Below are 17,367 nucleotides of genomic sequence, written 5' to 3'. Positions count from 1 at the left end.
TCCATTTAAATCAGGTTTTATTATTCATTGGCACTAAGCCCCCAACCCCACATTGATGTGCAAGACTTTCAAATACACGCAGGCCTTTATTAATTTACATCCCATTCACAAGTAATGCAGATGCCTAAGGACTTTTCCATACTGGTATATCCAGAGCAATATCATGTCCTGTACCATGCAGGTGTAAGGCTCTTAGATCTCATCAACAAGATTACTGACTAATTCTAAGAGGTACTTAAGCAGATGCATATCTATTAGTCTTGAATGGGGCTAGTCAAGCGATTATAGTTCCACTCATGCGTGCTGGAGATGGCTTTGCTGCGCTTGCCAAGATTACACCCCGATCTACAGCACAGTTGGAAAGCAAACGCATTTCCCCAAATACCGAGTCCGTGCATAAAGACATCCTGTTTCTTGCGAGTAAAACAACTCTATGCTCCTGTAAGTGGAAGAAGAAAAGGGGAATGACACTCCATTTAGTTTTGCAAACTGCTCCCCCTCCACACACACACACTCTTGCTTTTCCAGTCTTTTCCTGTTCCCCGTTGGGAACATAACCACTGACAGCTATTTCAGTCCTTGGCACCAGAAAAACAGTCGCCTTGGAAAAGAGATCTTTCCTCTTGCCTCTGCTCTATCATTCTTCGCCTATCTGCCAGCTCATTAGGAAGCACGTCCTTGCTGTACGTCTATGACATCTCAACTCCAGCCACCAGCTCTTTTGAGCCCTTAACCACAGGCTGAACTCAAATGGAAACATCCTTATTAGTCCACTGGACGTTTTTTTTTTAATGGCCTAGATGAAAACCAGCTGCGATTTCACTTTGGATCATGGCTAAAACGCCTTTCATTTGATACATGTTATAAAGCTGCCACCATGTATTTAAATTCAAGTAAGGCCTCACAGGCTCAAGATCCCTTTCCAGGAGCCATTACCCACAGTTTTCACAACGAAGTATCAGCATGTTCCTTCTCGTACAACAATTTCTCCACCCTTCCCTATTCCCACCTGTCAGTACGCACTTACACAAGTGTGCTGACCCAGGCTTGAGGGAAGGCATTGCAACAACTCTTCCAATCCTAGCCCACACCAATAACGTTTGAAGTTTTGTAGTAAGCAATCCTGAAGCAGCAGACTGGTTAAGTAAATAAGAAGTAGTCATCAGCCAGACTTGAGAGAAAACGATCTTCCCAGCTCTCCTGACATCATCTGACTCAGAAGTCCATGTTTTGATAGAAAGGTTAGAGGAAACATTAACCAAATAGAAATTGATGAAGTGGAAGAGAGAGGCTTTTTGTACATCTTTTAACTTCCACTCTGCACCTCACTGGCAGAGAATTTGTTGCTTTCATTCACTTTATATGGCTACATTTCAAAAGCTGTTAATCTGTCTTTTTATTCGGTGGGCAACTGTATCAAAGGTTTTAGGCACAGGGAAATCAGCTATTTTGACTGCCCACCTTTGCCTATCAGTGAGCCGATTTCTGGAAATTTTAACCATGCATCGCCAGGAAGCAAACAACAACAACAAGGACAAAAGCCCAGACTCCTCCAAGCAGTTTGGGTGGCCAAGGTCACCACAGTTATTTTTGAAAGTCTTTGTTTCAGACAACTTCCAGCTATGGCTTGGTTTACATTTTGCTCTGGTCTCTTATGGCCGACTGGAATTCACATGCAACTGATACCAGTAATTTACAATGGCTCTTTGACATAGTTCGAGATGCGATGTCAGCCCCATTAGCTTTATGTATGAAGCGACAGTAGCAAGATGGCATCTAGACAAGAACGAGGGTAAGGAAACCATTTAAGTTGAATCTTGGCTCCAACAAAGCACGATTCTCATCAGCTTCAACAGGGCCAGAATTTAACTGCAAGCCTCTCTTGGAAGTGAGACAAGAGAGAGTATGTGGTAAAGGGAACGTAGGAGGAGTGGAATGTAGAGGGGGGAAGGAAGCATCCACTCTAGGATCTCCTAACGACTGCATTGATCAGAGGATGCTAGAGCTATTGAAAAGTTACACAAAGCCTACTACACTCTTTTTTTTTGAGACATCGCAGAGTCCTTACAATTCAGGAGTAATTAGGGTAAAAAAAAATCCTGAACATCAAAAAAAATAGTCATCACTTTATATGGTGACAATTATTTAGTTCTAATGATTTCCTTAACAAGTTCTTCAAGACTTATTCTTCAGCTCTGGGAAAGCTGACTGTAAGTAAAGAGATGCAGTACAAAGGAAAAACTTTGTGCAGTACAGTGACTGAAGTGACCTACAGATGGATATGTGACAGCAAAGCTAGTGCAGGAATGCAAATCGGGAACATATGTAAGAACATGTCTGCACTTGGTCAAATGCACTGCTGAGAAATGAGGCAATTTTGTCTGAAGACAATTGTACTTGCAGAACATGAAAGCAAAGAAAGGGTTCATTGTGTAGCTTTGCAAATGCAGTTGTTTCATGAAAAAAGATGAGCTCTAATAATAGTAAAAGCGGCAGAGACCCAGTCTGAAAAAAAATCCCAGCTCCTACTGTAAACAAGACCTTCATTTTGAATTCAGGCATCTTGCATTTTTAATACAGCTCTGCTGCTGTAGCAACCTATTTTCTGCTCCTCCATAAAACACGCCATAGCTAAGAGCCAAGGAGCCTCCCAGCCACTGCTCCATGACTGCTGGAATAGGGCCTGAAATGACAGGTACTGCAACAGTGCTGGATGTGGCAGGTTGCAAAGCAACCCTTGGCTGTCACTGACAGGTCACATCAATCATTTGCAATGGATGACTTCTTTTCAAGAACTAAGAACTAATAGGACAGCCCGTGTATATTTAGAGATTAAAAAGCAGATCTGTGCGGAAAGGTTCCCAGACTCACAGGCCTTTCCCAAGCAGTGTACTCCATACCAATTGAAACATAAAACTACACTACACACATTTTTACAAGGCCTTTCTTTCGTGAACCATGAAGTCCATTTCATTACTGTGTGGCTGTCACCTGGAATTCCAAAGTGGACTACAAGAAGCTGTTTAAAAATTTATGTAAGATGGGCCACAGCGCTGCTGCTTCCTTGTTAAAGGAAAAGGTTTGTTGCATCAACAAGAGGTGTACGAGTTCAGGTTCATACTTTCTCCTGTGGTTTTTACCACACACTGTTAAAGCCTTAGATTGAAAATAGCGCTAATTTTGCCCACCTGCTTCAGTAGGAGCAGAGCAGTTCATATGCCAAGAGCCCCTATACAGCTTCCTCTAGGCAACAGGAAAAGCTTAGCAGAAAGTTTCTAAAGCCAACCAAAGGCATTCCAGATAAAAGATTCCCACCCTTGATTTCCAGCCAGCTCTACCAGGTGCTGTCTGCTAAATATTTTTCAGCCCCAAATATAAATCCCTAGACCTCCAGCTCCCAAGGAAAAGCTGGTAGTCACTCCTGTTTCTCATAGATGGATACCTATACTGGCTCTTACAGAGGTTTTTTTGTTTGATTTTGCATTTTGTTTTTAAAGCTGCATGTTCAGTTTTGAGAAGTACATAGTTTTTAGAGGAGTTCCAAATCAACAACATTTAGGCTTCTGAATATCACCCTTAAAAAAACAAACAGTCCCAACAAAAAAAAAACAGAAGAAACCCCTCAACTTTTATCCTTCCCAAGGAGAAAGAGGAAATTAATGGCATCTATTTTTAGGCATCAAACTGCTGGTACCTAGGTGAGCAAGCTACTCACTCTCTAAAGGCAACATGAGGGAGATAGGCTGCTGCAGAGCCTACAGTAGTTGCTCCGAGTCATCTAGGGGACACCTTTTTCCTCTCCTCATGCCCTACTCAGAGTGGTCTGGTTAGACTACCAAAGACTTTTCAATGGCCAGGAAATCAAGGTGTCTCAACTAAGTAAACCAGAGGAATGAATACTTACTAGTAGAGTTATCATTGTAATCCCATGCCTCAACAAGCAATGTGTAGGATCTCTGCAAGAGAGGAAATAAGAGTTAGTTCCAAAGCCACACATAACTGTAAGAAAAACAAAAAACAATTTTAATGGAAAAAAAAAAATCATGGTCTCTGCTTTAAAATGGAATACTTGAAAACCTAAATAGGTAATAGATTATACTTGAGACAAACATGATCTTCTTGAAACCCCATAAGCTACCTTATCCAGTCTGACTTAGAAGACCTTTCACCTTGGATAGCTCATCTTTGTCATCATTAATGCATCTTATGTACTTAACCAGGAAGTACAGCCTTTGACACTATGCTGCAGCCACAATAAAGCACGTGTGCAAGAATAGCACATGGAAGCCTAAAAACATCAGGCTGGCAAAGCATCAAAAAATCCCAAAACACCCCCCAACACCCCCACCCTCAAAAGCTGCTTCAAAAGAATTTTAGTTACAGAAAAGTAGTCTTGATGTCCCTTCCCCCAGCCATCCTGAAAGCCAGAAGTGTTGCTAAGATTACTGTGCTCTGCCTTGACAGCCCGATCTCTAGGGACTTTGCTTTTCAGCACCCCCTTTGAAAGCTTTGTCTGCATGAGGGCCATCGCAGCTCCCACCCGTATCAGGTAACTGGAGGAAGAACGGAGGGCTATGGGAAGGGGGTGGGGTGAGAGAGAAGCAGCATTGGAAAACAAAGGCTAGAATCAGACTGTTTGGAAGCGCAGGGAAAGGGAAGCCGCACTATCCACCCCGTGTCACTTTTACAGACGCACTAATCTGCCAATGAGCTCGCCAGCACTCCAGTAATAATAATCTAAGCATAAACTAACACAAGTGACTCCATGGGCTGGAAAGGTGCCAGCTATTACATCTAAGCCACCTTTATCTTCAATCCTAACTTGAGAACAAGAGCCATTAAAACATCTTCTCCTCCCCCAGCTCTACTCCGAGATATTATCCAGGCTGTATCTTTCAAAATTGACATTTAGCCAGCCATATCCAAACTTAGAGAATGATTCAGAACCAAAACATTACCACCACCTCACTGCCCGCCCCCCCCCAAAAAAAACTGAGAAAAAATATTACTTAAAAATTAAAAAGTATAATAATAAGTATAAATGAGGTAATAAACACAACATATTTCTGCTGAGCAGAACAATAACAAAAACTCTCCATGAAGGATTACAATGCTTTGCCATCAAAGCTGTGTATTTTAATATTTATTACTTCGTAGTTTTATCAGTGCTCAGTCGCTGTCTGCTCATTTATGGTCTGCACTGCTTAACACCTTTCCTGTAACAGAAACCAAAATACGGTTCTGAGAGTCAGCTGCTACAAGGTGCAAGTGTAAAGCAGACCTCAAATTCCTTAAAAGGAGAGAGAGGAATAAAAAAAGTTAAGCAGACTGTTTTCTCACGACTGGACACAGCATGCAGCCTCTGAATGAAAACCTAGTTTGTGATGGACACCAGCTTGGAATATCGCCTAAATATGTTTCATATTCAAAACAGACTAGGATTCCATTTCGTTCACTGATAACTGTGGGAAAATGCTTCAGAAAGTAAGCAAAGCTGGGCAAGCCGAGACATGCGCCCAAACTTCGATGCAGAGTCTGCATTGGCCCAAACCATTTTTGGTTAATATTTCATAAAAGTTACATTTTATTTGTTACTATTCTAGACCAAGCTTCTCAACTTGAAAGAAACTCTGAAAATAAAATAGGACACAATGTGATCATTTAATACTGTTTAAAGCAGTTTTAAGAGTCCTTATACAAGCCAGTGGTAAAAAAAACAAAACAAAAAAACCGCACATAGAATAGAACTCCTGAGCCATATTACACATATAGATTGCACTATCTTGGGTGCTTCCTCACTGGTTTAATTACCAACATTGAGAAGCACAAGCACAACATGTTAGTGCAAGCTTGAAAAAAAATATTATGATATAGGGAATGAATTATGGCAACTAGCACTACTTCCAATAAAGTTAAGGATGTTTTCCTTTCGGCCTTGCATAATTGTTTTGGAAGATATTTTGTCTAAACTCATAGCAACAGTACCCGGTTGGTTCTCAGGACTGTTTACCAACACACCTAGCCCTTAAGGAAAGGAAAGGTTGAATCCTTGCTTTAACTGCTACTGTTGCTAGATACTTGCGTGACCACTTTCCAACACCACACAGTTTGTTTAAAGAGAGGAGAAGCTTCTGCTTAACTGGATGGAAACAAGATGCAGGGGGAATAGACGTACCCTAGCAATTCCCTTGTTTCTATGTGCCCCCTCTCACCTCATCTGAGTATTTCAGATGAAGAATCCCTGTTCTGAAAAGGGATGATAAGAAGAATGGCAGTTTAATCTCCTGGCTCTGCCCCTCTCAGCACGGGGCAAAGAAAGGACAAGACTTTGTGTTCAAAATGGGACATTTCTGAACAAAAGACACAAGATACCCACAGCCCTACAACAAGAGTAGCAAGTCACCCTCAACAATCCAACTATCTCACACTTCTAGCCAGTTCCTCCCATCTCCCAAAGCAGCAGCTCTGTGCAAAGACTGCACTGTTGAGATTTTTCTTTTTAAAGTGCATATCATCCCCACTCTATAGATCAACAATTCAGATATCTCAGGAATGACTACTTACAGCGTGGAGGTTTAACTTTTCCCATGCCCATAGGTGACCTTTGCCCATCTTTGAATAAATATATATATCCAGACACAAGAATTCCACATCGTGCACCTTATTCCATCAAAGCAATGTCCTAGGCAACAAGGCAGCAGTGAACTTTCCAGAGTCACACCCAATTAGCCACTGTAAACCTGAGCTTGACCAGAAGGCAGGGATTCTGGCCTGAGAGGAAAGGCAACTTGAAAGGAACAGCAAGACAGCACATTTTGCAGAACATCCACAGCAGCCCAGAGGACTGAAAGGCAGCATGGTCAAATTTAAGCACAGCTCCTATGAATTAAGCTATGAGAGGATGGAAATGGTTAAGCTCACACTCAAAAAAACCCACAAAGCAATCACCAGTGTGCAAGAGCTATTTTCCTCAATGACATGACACCATGATTTAGGCTGATCCATTGATAATTCAAATCAAGAAAGTCCGTGAAGACCCTGAAATCCATCACAAACTACCCCTTTTAAGGGACTGAAAGGCCAATGCAATCTCTTTTCTGGTCATTTAAATGAAATATTAGCAGCTCCAGGTAAGCAGACGGTGCTTAAGCTCTCTGCTTGATTACCATCTTCCCTCCCTTCATCCAGACACCCACCCAAAAGAGGTGTTTTTGTACTCTGGCTTCTAAAGTCATTCTGCAAGTCAGTGGGACAGAGCAAGATTAAAACATCAGGCTCATTAGTGAAAGGACTACCTCCTTTTTGAAAGAGGCTGCAACTAGTCAAACTTCTTTCCCTCCTATCCTTGTGGTTAAACCATGCAAGAGCTTTGCTGAGCATGTGAAACCATGACTAGACAAATGCAGTGGGACGTTTGCATTTTGAGCGCTGCGCCTGCTCCTCCTCTGCCAAACAAGGCGAGCAGGTTAAGCCCAGAGATGTTCTCCTCATGCTCTGCCAGCTGTGAAGACCAGTTTGAGAAGGGCCCTCAAACCTCACCTGCATCCTAGGGAAGGAGGCTAGGAGACTGGCATGCTGTCACAAGCAGGCCACAGCAAATTGCCAAGAAGTCCAGCAATCCCTCATCCCTTCAGCTGGAAGAAGGTGAGATAGGGAAGAGGGAAACTGAGGAGTATTTCAAAGTGCCCAAGGGCCAGGGAGGAGAATCCCTCCGAGTGGAGTTAAGGCTAGTCACAAAATCACTTCCTCTAAACGTCAGCAGGACACTCTCACCCTTGTTGCAACATGACAAGTCAAGATGATGCTATACAGATGCATCACAACGTCATGCCATGCTCAGCACTGACAGAGTATTCCTTCAAAGGACTTGAAGAATACTGGTTTCTCATCCAGATGAGATGGGGACCTACAAGGGAGAAGAAAGGAAACAACCTAACCCTCCTAACCCTTTGTCAAATGCAACATAGCCAGGAAGCTCTCCTTTGGGCCAGTAAAGCAATATCCTATAAAGCTGTTACTCTCTCAACCCTGCGTATATAAACAGAGCCCAAGCTGTAAGGATCTCACACCTCAGAGTCCGTGGCCAAGAGCCAGGCAGAACCTCACGCAGGCAGCCCAGCCAAGAGCCTCATCAGAATATGCCCACATGAAAACAGAGCACATTGTTCCCTTAGTCTTCATTTTGAGTAGTTCCTTCAATGCTATTAGTGCCAGTAAACGCTTCATTGCCACATAAAGGAGAAAACATGAAAACAAATGTAACTATATTAGCAGCTTCCAGGACAGACTTTCCCCTCATTCTGCCTTGGCACAAGCCAAGCCAGTAACTGAAGTCAAGACCTTCTCTGCGATGCAGCTGCCACCCTCCTGCCAAATGATGAAGGACACAAAAGTACCGCTATCCAAACTATGCATACGCTTAAGCATCCAGTAAACCAGGCTGATCTCTGATCTGGCAAGCCTGCTGGAATAATGAGTGTCCTGTGAATACATAAAGTGCTGAAGTTGCCATTGTGTGAAGTAAGTCCATGGTTTGTCTGGGAGCCGAGCAATGCTGAGTCTACTGCTGCTTCCTGTTGCTTGTCCTGTATTAGCATTATTTTTGGATAGGCCCCATTATGTTCTGTAATCCTCACTGCAGTCAGTATGGCCACACTATTGTTCTTGGTTAATATTAGCAGTCAATGCCTCTGTCTGGGTGGCCGGACTACAATGTATTCCAATCATAAAACTAGCGTGCATTAACTGAACAATGTACTGGGACAGAGCGGGGAGACTTGGGGTCCTCCCTTCTCCCCTCCTTTAAAAACTGAAAAAAAAAAAATTTGGCATCTTTGTTTTTTTCCTTCTTTCTCTTTAAACTAATGATTTTAAGTGATTTCAGCTACCAGTGTGCATTGTACGACAACTGCATTTTAATCAGCACCTTATCTCGTTACCGAGTTATTTTCTCACGGAGTCCCACTTGTCAAAGACTAGCAGGCAGGCCAAGATGTCAATGGCTGCTTTCAACCTTCCCCAACAAGCAGATTACCTGCTCTTATCAGTCCCCCTACCTGTTTAAAGCATCCCACTGATAATTAAATGCACCAGTTACAAAAGGGTGGCAAGGTTAATAGAGAGAATACCTAGTAGGCAGCCAAGCAAAACAGTCAGGTTCACATAGAGCAAGCCTGAACAAGAAGCCTTTCTACTTATTTACCTAACTGCATAAGAACTAGGTTGAGCTGGTAAAAGACTCTGGATGTTTGACTATTTACAAACCACTTTAACCACTTCTATCCACATTTTACAGTTTCTTCTGAACACTACAAGAATAATGAGTGTAATTTATGCTGCACAACAGTGACCACAGAACCATGAGCTCCACAGACTAACAAAAAACAAACGCAACAGCTTCTAGTTTTGACATCTTTCCCCATGTTGAGGCACATGGGTCACCAGCTACAATTATTAGAACTGTGTCAATTTACATATAAAAATTCTATTCATCAGCAGAAATGCAAAGTCAAGTTCAGCTTGAATTTTCAAAACCAATCCTGTCATTAGAATTATCTACAGAGAAATACTTTCAAAAACTGTAGCTTAAGGTTTTGTACTACAGGGCATCAGACTTCAGAACTGAAGTTGGAATAAGCATCATGTATAAGAGTGCAAGCCTCTTGTATGGCGCAACATCTCACTTAATTAGCTAAGGCCCAGCTTTCCTAGCTTCAGAACTCATTTACTTCTATTCCTGCCTTCAGTCTGCAAAGCAGTAAGTTTCCTTAACTAGAATTTTAAGCATAAAGCAACCTTATGCAATTCATTTGCAGACATGCAGACTTCCAGCTGCATAAACAAGCTGACAGGGCTGGATGTTTGTAGTCTGAGAAAGTTTAGGAACAAGCTTCAACGCCAGGCCCAATCCCACTGCCACTGAAGTTAAACTGGAGCAGGCCTTTATTATAACAAGAATTAAAATTCTGAGAGCAGGCAGGATAAGGATTTATTTTTAAACATATTATGGTAATATAGTCAAATGGATTTACCAGGAAGATGAAGTTCTGAACTGACTGGAACATAAATAACTCTTAAGAACATGCAAGTTCAAAACCTCTGAATGGATGTACCACTCCTTTGCAGTCCTGGGAAAAAAACCAGCCTTGTGGATGCTAATTATGCTTCAGATGTCACTTACTACTCTCAGCTCCATTTTGGATAGTAATCCTAGGCAAAACATTGCACTTTGAGTGCTGAAGAGTTATTCTTAAATTATTAGTCAACAATAAATGACACAGTGTGGATTTGGTTAACATGCATTTTGTTATTATAAATATTTCTTCTCATCTGCCCATGCTCCAAGATGACTTATCGGGCACTCTTTAAGAAAAGCTTGAACAATATCTGCATTTGCTTCTACAAGTGTTCAAAAGTTACCTGGAGGAGGGAGGGAAAAACAAAATCAAAAAATAAGCTTTAGTTTTATGAATGTGACCTACTATTTTTTTGTTAAAAAAAAGCAGTTGAATGAAATGCCTTTTCTCTCAGATTCAAAAGGCTATTACTTTAGTATCAGCTGCAGATTAGTATTTTTGAAGCCTCTGGTGTCAAGACAGGGGAAAAAAGTTCATGAAGCTTAAAAAACACTGAAGATCTTTTATTATCCCTTTCTAGCCAAGAAAAACAATGCCTATCCAGAAAACATCTTTTTTATCTTCAGCAACCAGTAACAGTAAGATTTGTTATTAAAAAGGAAAAAAGCTGACTATTGTACTTTTTAGATGAAGCTTAAAATAATATGTTCACATTTTTTTTAATTGTATTTTACACTAAAGTCACTTAGATGCTGGAGGGTTTTTTTTTTTCACCTCAGTAGTTTCCCGGTGTGTTGGTGCAATTGGCTCCAATATTAAATAATTACAAGGTTCATAATTTCAGGATAAACAAGCTGTCTGAAATTGGAGCTATGCATACCAAAGGAATTGCCAAGTTTGACCTCCTTCTTACTTACAGTCTCACCACCCCTCAAAAGACCTCTCTTTACATAAAAGCAAAGTTTAGTGCTAAGCTTTGCTTAGTTAATGCACAGTTCCCTTAAGGTAGGGCACACACCACACTTCAGGTGCCGTCTGATTCTTTAAGGAAGAGAAAAGATTTGATTTATGTCTGAGAAGAGCATGTGTCTACCATGAAACAAAACTTGTTGAGACAGACTTTGACAAGAGAAACATGGAAATCCTTTTGTTCCATACTTTTCTATATGTCTTCATAAACCAAGCTGCCTATCAAGAAAGTCACTAAAGTCTCAAAATGATTGCAAGAAGTCTTTTTTTTCCTTAATAACCATTATTATTATTGTTTCAGTTTACTGAAGAATTGCTAGCTACTGCAGGGGTAGCTTTCTGACACACTCTAGGTCCTTTATTCTGGCTGCTGCTCTGTTTCCTAGCAACTTACTCAAACCTTCCATCACTTCAATTAATTTATGGCCCACCATCTCCACACCCATTACTCACAGGGGTACATATCAAAACTGACAAGAGCAAACTGCATAAGTTATTAATAAGACTCCGAGACTTCAAATCTACACTGCAACTACAAACCATACCTAACAATATATTTAAAGCACACAGCTTTAAAGCACATAATTCTCTTTTCTTCCTCTCTTGTATGATGAATAAAGACCTCTTAATGCAATATAACTATTTTTCACAAATGGCGTAAGAGGGCAGCTTGACATGAGATTTTTTTAAGTAGTCAAGGCAACAAGACTTCTTAATGTTACTGACTCAAGCTGGAACATCCAAGAAAAGCCTCCCTCACATAGCAGAACACAAACAATACATATTCAGAGACGAGCATGAATTTTCAAGTGCAATATGATTAACATTTCAGTCTAGCTCCTATTACCTTTACTGTCATTTTCAGTTATATTCAAAGACAACTCTCGTATTCAGCCCCACTGGTAAATGCAATGTTAGTCTCAAGCTTTTAGTAAAGTCCACGTTCACCCATCTAAAGATTTTTTTTAAGTTCTGAAACTTCAGCATCAGATTTGAGTTGACTAATTAAGTTTGCTACTTTATCTGTAGAGCTTTCTAAAGAGCTAAAATGATTTGTGTACACAATTTTAGTAAAAATAAGGGCTTTGCCACATTAGATATTCTTTTGTTCAAATGCCATTTGAAAGTCACAATGGCTAGCTTAAAAGCTGTGTCCTATGGAAGTTAAAGCTGGGAAGCAGGCTTGATAATTGCAAGCAGACTATAATGACAATCTCAAAAAAGTACATTTCTGCATGGGAATATGCAAGAGTTTATTGCAAAAAAATTCCAGCCTTAGGAACCAGAGTGTGTGAAGTTGTCAAGTTTTACACATTTCAAAGGCTGCATTGGAGTTTTGCTGTTGCTGCCACAGGACTCCAGTTCTCATTTAGATTCAGCAGGACAATAGAAGCATTTCTTTTACTAAGATGCAGGCAAGCTTAGAAAACTTCTCCCATGGTCCCTACCCCCTCAAAACCCACCCTCTATGCACAGATTTCCCTTCCCAACCCTATGAAGAGAGAGGCTTTCAGAAGGAATGTGTTTCACATATTTTTTATATATATTCACATATTGTCAGATTCAAGGCACTCAAATTACTGGGAACAGGGTAGGGGGCTCATTAAAAATAAAACAAAAATCAAAACAAACAAACAACTACATATATATATCGTTGATGAACCCGAGTTTTCTGAAAAAAAGGCAAAATCTGCAACACAAGCACTGCAACTATTGGCAGAGCTTCAAATACCTCAGATTTTTACAAAGCCCTTTATCCCTTTGATGGCATATTTGATAACAGTTTTATCTCATTTCATGTCAGAAAAAGAGAAAGAAAAGAGAAGGAAAGAAAGGAAGGACTTGTACTTCCAACAGAGAGTACTTTTGTTAACGCTGCTATTGTACTTTGTAATACTATCTCCTTAAAAACGCAGACTTGATTTCACCCTTGTGCCTCTCCAGCCCTCAGTACTCCAGAAGTCACAACTGACAGAGGAGGCAGGTAGGAGGCAGCACAGGACGTTTCAAGAACACATGGCTGCCTGCAGCACTTGGCTGCAAGACTACAAAGTGGGTGTCTACACTACAACTGGAAAAGGAATGCTTTTGGGGCGGGCTTTCCCCCCCTCAAAAAAAAAAGTCCAGGCCCTCCCAGTAACCAGTCCTTATCTGACTGGCAAGGGCCAAGCTTTAGAGGGAGTGGAAAGTCTACAAATGCTTCCACCTCGCCAGCAGTGATAGTGACAGAGGATAGGAAACAAGATTCACCCCTCCCCTGCATGCACGCAAGAGCCCTCCTCCCCTCGCAAAAATGACCTTAGGCATCTAGGTTAGGATGACTGGATCTTCAAAACTGCTGAGCATCAACATATCCCAAGGCAGTTGGTGGGAAATTGTCTGCTCAGCGCCTTTGGAGAAGGGGACGGGGCAAAAACAGTTTTGTTTCCTAGGTGATCTCTAAATATAACTTTTAGAAGCATAAATTTGGGAGTTTTCAGCTTTCCTATCATAGCATTCCAGAGAGCCACCACAAAAGATAAACTGTTACGTGTGTTTAAGAGCCCCCTAGAACAGTCATCCTCAGTTTGTGCCTGCCTGGGCACTAAACAATGCACCTCCTGGCACCCAATGCCACGGGCATCCAAAAACCCTACAGCCTGCATCTGTGGGTCTGTCCTGGGTGATGGTTGTTTTGGAAAGCTGGTCCTCACTTACTGTGCAGCAAATGAAAGAGCTGACTATATAAAAGCTTCAACTCTCTTGAGCACCCCCAGAAGAAACAAGCAGCACTGAAGTCAAAGTGAGAGTTCGTTACATGACCAACAACAAAACAGGCTTCTGCAAAAGAAAGGGTCACCCGTCCTCCATCTCACTGCTCTACAAGGCTCACGAGTGTTTGCTAAAGTGGACAACAGTGGGAAAGTGCCTTTCAAAGAGCCCCACCTCCTTGAGCCATCTAATTTTGCACGCAGCTAGAGAGAAGCCAGAATCTGTGGACCACAGAGGCAAGTAGCCAGGAAAAGGTGTGCTGTGGGGAGGAGTGTGTGAAATAGCCCAAAAGCTAAGACTAGGCTTTTCTCAGTCTTTAGCTTCTAGAGCCCACAAGTACCTCAAAACCTTCCAAGCTTCCCAGGGAAGCTGGCAACTAGTTCACCAAGAGCAGCAGCAGCAGCAGCAGCTCCCATCAACACCAAGCAGAGCAGGGAGATTTCCCCTCGGGAGAAGCAGGAAGCCTTCCCAAACACGCTCCAGGGAAGGAGGCCAGCTATGACACACACTTTTCACACGGGATCCCTCTACAGCCCCTAACCCACTGCTCTTTTGGCTTAAGCCCAAGACTTCACTGGTTTGGAAAAAAAAAAAAAAAAAATTAAAAAAAAAAATGAACTTCTGACCTTCTAAGTCTCAAGAGACTTATTCATGCTGTAAAGTGCAGAGATACTGGGTTTGCTTCCCTGACCCATTTAGATCCCCCTTGCTGCACATCTGACTTTCAAATTTAACAGGCTGTGCATTGTGAGCCCCAGGGAACAAAAACAAAAACACCACCACATTTTACTCGTTTCTGTGCTTCGGATTCCCGAGGCTCTTGCCAAGATGCCTGCTCCCTCCCCAGTCCTGGTCCCTCTGCCCCTGCGCGAAACGTTCGAGCTCGGCTCGGCATGGCTATGGCCATGTCAAACAGGACCGTCCAACAGAGGCAGAGCCAGAGCAAGGCCACGCACTCACCGGCCAGGCAAAGCTGAAAGGGATAACAATCCGGTTCTTTTCATTATTCCGGTTGTACTTTAAATTGAAGGTATTTCCTCCGATGACAGGAGTGGATTTGGATCCGAAGCTGCAAGGACCACCAGCCGTGACCCGGGATTGATACTCCTTCAGGCAAACTTTAAAATAGGTATCACACTCGTCTCTGGTGCATTTTCTGTCTCCTGGGTTTCGGGTGCCATCACAGCAATTTCCATTTTGCAGTTCACCATTCACATTTTGCATGGATAAGATCTCCAACTCAAACTGTCCCGACGCTAAAGTCACCTGTTAATCCCAAGAAAGAACCGGAGGAGAAAACAAAAAACAAACAAACAAAAAAAAAAGAAACAAGAAACAGACAGTTACCTCACTTTTTTCCCCAAACACAATCTACAACAACTCTGCAGACAGAAGAAAGTTATCTTAACTGTTTTCAAGAAGCACATCCATAACATTAAAAAAAAAAGAGCAACCACTCCAAGCTTTTCCCTACCAGACACCCATGAGAAAGGCTCATAAATCATCCCAACCATATAATACCATTAATGCTAAAAAACAACCTTAAGTGCCAATTTCAAAAAAATACTGTATGTACGAGGAAAGCTTCCAAATCGTTAGGAAATAAAACTAAATCAAACGGAGAGTGCACACACGAGAGCAAACCCGAAGAAACCCGATGTAGCTAAAGCACCCTGGAAATGCAACCCCTCTGCAGCTGAGATGGGGAAAATAGACTCCCTGCTCAAGGCTGCCCAGCTGAGGCTCAGACCTTGCTCGTCAGTCACCCCAAGAGTACTGCAATTAGCAGTTAAAAAAAAAAAAGAAAAAAGGAAAAAAAAAAGTAATTTCGTAAAAAAGCGGTTTGCAGTAATCGCAATTTTTATTCCCAGGGAATTAAGTCTTGCTGCAAGGAAGACTTCTGCCTGTGCCATCTCCGCAGAAAAGTTAGCAGCTGTAACTCCACTGTCGCTGGGGCAGCTTTGCAGAAGCGCCTTGCGCACCGCTCAACATTCGGGTTTGTTTTATTTTTTTTTTAAAAAACCACCTCCCGCAATCACTGCGGGACCCGCGTTCCGCAGAAAAGTGCAAAATTCCTGCGAATTCCTCGGGAGCCCAACTCCGGCTGGCTGCGGCTTCCCTCCCTCCCTGCCCTCCCGCCAGCGCCTGCAGCCCCAGGTACGTACCTTCGCCCGCAGCCCCAGCAGCGCCAGGAGGAGGCCGAGGGAGCACGCCGCCGCGGCTGCCCGCCGGGGCGCACGCATGCCGCCGCGCTGCCCGCCCGCCTGCAGGCCGCCGCTGTCCGCCGCTCGCTCCGGGACGGGACAGGGAGGGCCAGGAGGGGAGGAGGAGGAGGCGCCGCCGCTGCTGCCCGCCGCCGCCCCGCTCTAATATACCGCGCCGGCCGCGGCGCGCACCCGCGCCGAACAACGCCGCTTTTCAAGCGCTTTCAATAGCGCCCCGGTCTTCAATGCAAAGCAGCCCAGCCTCCTTTTATTCTCCTTATTCTCTCGCCTCCCTCTTTTCTTTCCCTTTTCTTTTCTTTTTTTTTTTTTTATTATTGCGATTATTATCCCGATCCTTTTATTTCTTTCAGGTCGCCGGGCACCGCGCGGTGGAGGCGCGGCGAGCCCCCCGCCCCCCCGAGACACACACACACACACGCGGACACACACACACGCACATGCAGCGCACACACCAGCCGGCCGCCCGTCTGGGAACCTCGCAGCCGCTCGGCTTCATCTAGCCCACGGCGGCAGGCGGGGAGGCCGCCCGCCCGCGCATGCGCCCATCCATATGCATGAGGAGGGAAAGAGGAGGAGAATGGCAGGAGCAGGGGAAGGCAGGTACCGGCAGGAGGGGCGGAGGTAGGCGGGTACCGAGAGGAGGGCTAGCCGGCCGCGGGCGGCACCGAGCTGCGGGCGGCGGCTGCTCCGCCGGAGGGAGGTGACGAGCTGCGGCTCTAGGCTGCCCCATCCCGCCTCCCTCTCTCGGGAAGCCCCGCACCGCAGGTGCCTCCCGGGATACCTGGAGCTGCGGCCTCGCTGAGGCGGCTCGGGAGCGGCGGGCTGAGGCAGCGCCGCGCGGAGGGAAGCGCTTTTCCCGCCCGCTGAGGGGACGTGCGGGGTCCTCGCTGCCCGGGAGCCGTAGCCCTTTTCCCCTCGCCTCCTCAGTGCTGGTTAAAAGGAAAACGAAGCCTTTGGGGGCGGTTTTGCTGTGGAAACTTCCCTGCCCCGGGCCGGCGGCAGCCGCCTGGCTTCCCGCCCCGCGTTACCTGAGGCAGCGCGGCCGTTTCGGGGCGTGGGGCACGCGCGCGCCTGGGGCGCGAGCCTTGAGCGACCGTTGAGCGACCGTTGAGAGAGCGCTGAGGTGATGGTGCTCGTGCTCCCCGGGCGCGGGATATCGCTCCGCCCGGGGAAAGAAAGGGCGGGCAGCCTGGTCTCCGAGGTGGAGGCCGCGGCTCTCCTGAGGGAAGCGGAGGTGGCAATCTCCACCGTGGGACTCGTTGTCCGCTCCATAACACGAGGCCAAACCGCCACAGATGTCCCGTGGGGCAGGAGGGAACGAGCTGGAAGTGAGGCGCCATCCCTCA

The 17,367-nt window shown here is 44.3% G+C and overlaps 1 protein-coding gene across 1 annotated transcript in view; it reads right to left on the bottom strand.

Annotated features, from left to right (window-relative positions):
- JAG1 (jagged canonical Notch ligand 1) overlaps positions 1 to 16,865 on the bottom strand; it is a gene marked incomplete at its 3' end in the record, with an annotated part of 34,490 nt that extends 17,625 nt beyond the window's left edge. Inside the window, exons 1-3 of the mRNA XM_080342467.1 lie at positions 15,962 to 16,865; positions 14,757 to 15,062; positions 3,905 to 3,956 (exon numbers count right to left, since the gene is read on the bottom strand). Coding sequence (XP_080198593.1) covers positions 3,905 to 3,956; positions 14,757 to 15,062; positions 15,962 to 16,039 — 436 coding nt within the window. The 5' untranslated portion in view covers positions 16,040 to 16,865. The remainder of the gene's footprint in view (positions 1 to 3,904; positions 3,957 to 14,756; positions 15,063 to 15,961) is intronic.
- Between the last annotated feature and the right edge of the window lie 502 nt (positions 16,866 to 17,367).

The sequence above is a fragment of the Nesoenas mayeri genome (genome assembly GCF_963082525.1).
Source record: "Nesoenas mayeri genome assembly, chromosome: 3".
In the NCBI taxonomy this organism is placed as follows: domain Eukaryota; kingdom Metazoa; phylum Chordata; class Aves; order Columbiformes; family Columbidae; genus Nesoenas; species Nesoenas mayeri.
The sequence above is the reverse complement of the archived record's forward strand: the minus strand, read 5'-3'. Positions and strand labels throughout refer to the sequence as shown.